At 55.2% G+C, this 3,585-nt stretch overlaps 1 protein-coding gene across 1 annotated transcript in view; it reads left to right on the forward strand.

The window, feature by feature from the left end:
- The first annotated feature begins 504 nt into the window (after window positions 1-504).
- The window catches only part of POLR3H (polymerase (RNA) III (DNA directed) polypeptide H (22.9kD)), a 22,948-nt gene continuing 19,867 nt past the window's right edge, over window positions 505-3,585 (forward strand). The window contains exons 1-3 of the mRNA XM_012638109.1: window positions 505-540; window positions 778-908; window positions 3,402-3,498. Coding sequence (XP_012493563.1) covers window positions 798-908; window positions 3,402-3,498 — 208 coding nt within the window. The 5' untranslated portion in view covers window positions 505-540; window positions 778-797. The remainder of the gene's footprint in view (window positions 541-777; window positions 909-3,401; window positions 3,499-3,585) is intronic.

Here is a 3,585-nt window from a genome sequence, read left to right on the forward strand (position 1 = left end):
TGGGGGGGGGGTCTCCCTCTTGCTTAGGTTGGTCTCGAACTCCTGACCTCAAGTGATCCTTCCCGCTTTGGCCTCCCAGAGTGCTAGGATTACAGGTGTGAGCCACCGCGCGGGCCCAATGCGAAGATCTTAAGTGTTGAGTTCAATTAGTTTTGACAACTGTACACGTTTGCGGGTTTTTTTCTTTTTACTTAAAAGATGTGCTAATGTGCGCTTGCATTTTCAAAGGATGGCTCCAGCTGCTGTGCAGAGGACGGCTTGAGACCAGCGCGGAGGGTACAGGGCAGGCTAGAGACCACCTGGCCTGGATTGCCAGGAGGTCGCCTAGCCACCAGGAGGCGCTGTCGTCGGGCCCACGGCTCCGCGCCGGCTGGAGGAGGCGGCCCCGCCCCCGCCCCGCGCAAGGGCCCGTAGGCAGCCCCGCCCCGCGAGGGGGGCGGGCAGAGGTTTCTTATTGGCCGGCTCCCCGGAAGCCACGGGTTCGGAATCTCGCCCGCAGCCTTGCGAGCCGGCGCGGCTGTGTGCGGTGCGCCGCGAGTGGTACGGGCGCGTGGCGGGGCAGAAGTGCACACCCCTAGCGCTGAACCGAGAGCTCCTGCCGCTGGGCCTGTTTCCTCCTGTTGCAGTAGCGGAGCCTGGCCCGCACCGGGCGGCCCACACCCTACTGCGCAGCCCACTACTAGCTTGGGGTGTCTCAGCGATTGGGACGGGACCCAGGGGGGTCGGGGATCCCCAGCGCCCCAGGCCCTGGTGCGTGACTGACCCTCCGGTTCCTAGAGCCCCCAGCGCAGGCCGGGATGTTCGTCCTCGTGGAGATGGTGGACACCGTGCGGATCCCCCCGTGGCAGTTTGAGAGGAAGCTAAACGACTCCATTGCTGAGGAGCTGAACAAGAAGTTGGCCAACAAGGTACTGGGTCTACGGGCTGGCGGGCCGGCCTTGGCACGGGAGGAGCCAGCACTGCCCACCCGGCTGCTGCAGGCTCGGCCTTTTGGTCGTGCCAAGCCTTGGCGCTGGGCAAGTAGCTTAATGTTTCAGGACCTCGTTTTCCTCACCGTGAAAGGGTATAGGGGGTCGAAGGATGTTGGAGGGGATCAAAAGAGAGGATGGGCTTGAAAAAGGGCGTTGTAACTGGGAACTGCTAGGTTCCACACTTCCAAATTACTTTACAACCTCAGGCAAGTTACTTACTCGCTGTGGGCCTCAGCTTCCATTTGTAAAATGGGGATAAAATGTTGCTGTCCTACCAACTATGCATTGTTTTTGTGAACATGGACCTTTCTAGTAGTTTAGAGTTAACCGTCAGGTTTATCCACTCACTCCTGCCACGCTTGAGTCCCTTACCGTCAGCTGGTCAGCCGCCTTCTCACTGCCCTTTCTGGAGTAACCCTCCCTCCTCAGTTATTCTGTGTGATGTCACTCTCTTTTCTTAGCACTTACCACACTCTTATTTTCTTGTTTGTTTACTTGGTTACTGTTTTTCTCTTTCCCTCTCTACCAGGGCAGGGACCTTATCTTTTTCCCTGCAGTATCCCCACATTGAGCCAGAGCCTGGCACAGAGTTCCTTAATTGTCTGTTGATTGAATGAATCAAACAGACCAGGTCTGCCCTGCAGTGTCCTATGAAGGACAGGTGTTCACACACCTGCGGAAGAAAGGCCCTTCATGGGGAAGGAGTGGGCAGGCAGCTTTGTTGAGATGGCCAGCTGAGATCTGATGGTGAGGAGGAGCCAACCAGTGGATTGCTATTGGGGTGGGTGGGGCTGGGTGGAGAGAAGAGCTGTACGGGCAGGGAACAGTGTGTGCAAAGGCCCTGTGGAAAGTGCCTGACCCTTTGGACAGTGGGGGCAAGGAGTGGGTTGGACGAGTGGGTGGGGCCAAGACACAGCCCTGTGGGACTTCGTAGTCAGGGTGCTGGTCTTCGTCTGTACAGCAGCAGGAGGTGACGGGCTGAGAAGGAGCCAGAAAGAGGAAGACTGGCTGGCTTTAGACATGAGACAGGTTCCTTCAAAAGAGGCTGCGGTTGGCCAGGTGCAGTGGCTCACGCCTGTAATCCTAGCACTCTGGGAGCCTGAGGTGGGAGGATTGCTTGACCTCAGGAGTTCGAGACCAGCCTCTGTGAGAGTGAGACCCCATCTCTACAAAAAATAGTAAAAAAAAAAAAATTAGGTTGTAGCACACCTGTAGTCCCAGCTACTCGGGAGGCTGAGGCAGGAGGATTGCTTGAGCTCAGGAGTTGGAGGTTGCTGTGAGCTATGAGGACACCACTGCACTCTTCATGGCGACAGTGAGATTCTGCTTAAAAAAAGAAAAAAAAAGGCTGTGGTTGAAGGAGGAAGGTGTACAGTTTCGGGGGTTGTTAGGTGGTGGAGAGAACTCATGGGGTCCTCAGCTGATGGCTCTGGTTACTTTGTGAAGTAGAAGGTGAGGGGCACTATGGGGGATGAGGTATGACCTCATGGAGAGAGAAGGTATGAAAAGTCCAAGAGGGAAGTGTGATCCCTTTGGGGCACAGGTCCTATTGAGACAAATCTTTATTTGAATCGTTGAATCATTTAAGGGGAGGCCACACGGAAGGAGTCTGTGGTCCCTCAAAGGGCATAGTTCTCCTTGTACTTCCAAAGCCACCTGGACTCTGGCCTCATCCTGGTGAGGTCTGGCCCCAGCTCCGAGTTCTCCAAGCTTCTCAGTGATCACTGGACAGTTCCTGCAAGGTTTACAATCGGGCGATGATGACTTAGTGGCAGATAAGCAGACACTGAGTAGCCAGTCATTTGGAACACTATGGTCTGGGGATGGGGGCATGGGATTTCTGCCCAATCTCAGGGCCTTGGCCATGTGTCACTCTGCCGGCTGTGGTCCCCGTGGCCGTGTCTGTGTGACTGAGATGTGAGCATAATGGAGACGAGCTGTGGTTCTGATGCTAAGCTGTGAGCTCCAGCGGGGACTTCGGGAAAGCGTAGGTTTAACGAGGGTTCCCTGCCATTCTCACTAGGAATAACCAGGATCCCCGGTGATCGTTATCTCTAGCGTGTGAGCCTGACACTAGGATAGGGTTTCACATCCATTATCTCCCTTTATTCAGCAGCCCTAGAGCCTGGTATTTCATTTTTGCAGATGGGAAGACTGAGACTCAGAGAGGAGAAGTGACCTCCTTGGTGGTCACACAGTGAGTGGTGAAGCTGGCCTTGGAACCTTGATCTGTCTTGTCACCAGAGGCCCTGCTCTTTCCAGAGCTCTGCATCCTCCTGAGGTTTCTGGCCGTGGTTACTTCCAGCAGAGCCCTGACTTGTTTCCACCTGAAGAGCGGGATAATCATGGCTTGCTTGTGGTTGTGAGGGGCTCAGGAAAGACCGCCTGGGGAGTGGGCCTGAGAGTCACTCTGTGTACCTATGCACACAGGTCGTGTACAACGTGGGACTCTGCATCTGTCTGTTTGACATCACCAAACTGGAGGATGCCTACGTGTTCCCAGGGGATGGTGCGTCACACACCAAAGGTGGGTATCTTCTCTTCCTAGGATGTTAGTTTTCTTGGAGCTCAGTTTTCTGTAGCAAAAGGTCAGGCGAAAGCCAAGTGTGGTGGT

The sequence above is a fragment of the Propithecus coquereli genome, unplaced genomic scaffold (assembly GCF_000956105.1).
Source record: "Propithecus coquereli isolate 6110/MARCELLA unplaced genomic scaffold, Pcoq_1.0 Scaffold126, whole genome shotgun sequence".
In the NCBI taxonomy this organism is placed as follows: Eukaryota; Metazoa; Chordata; class Mammalia; order Primates; family Indriidae; genus Propithecus; species Propithecus coquereli.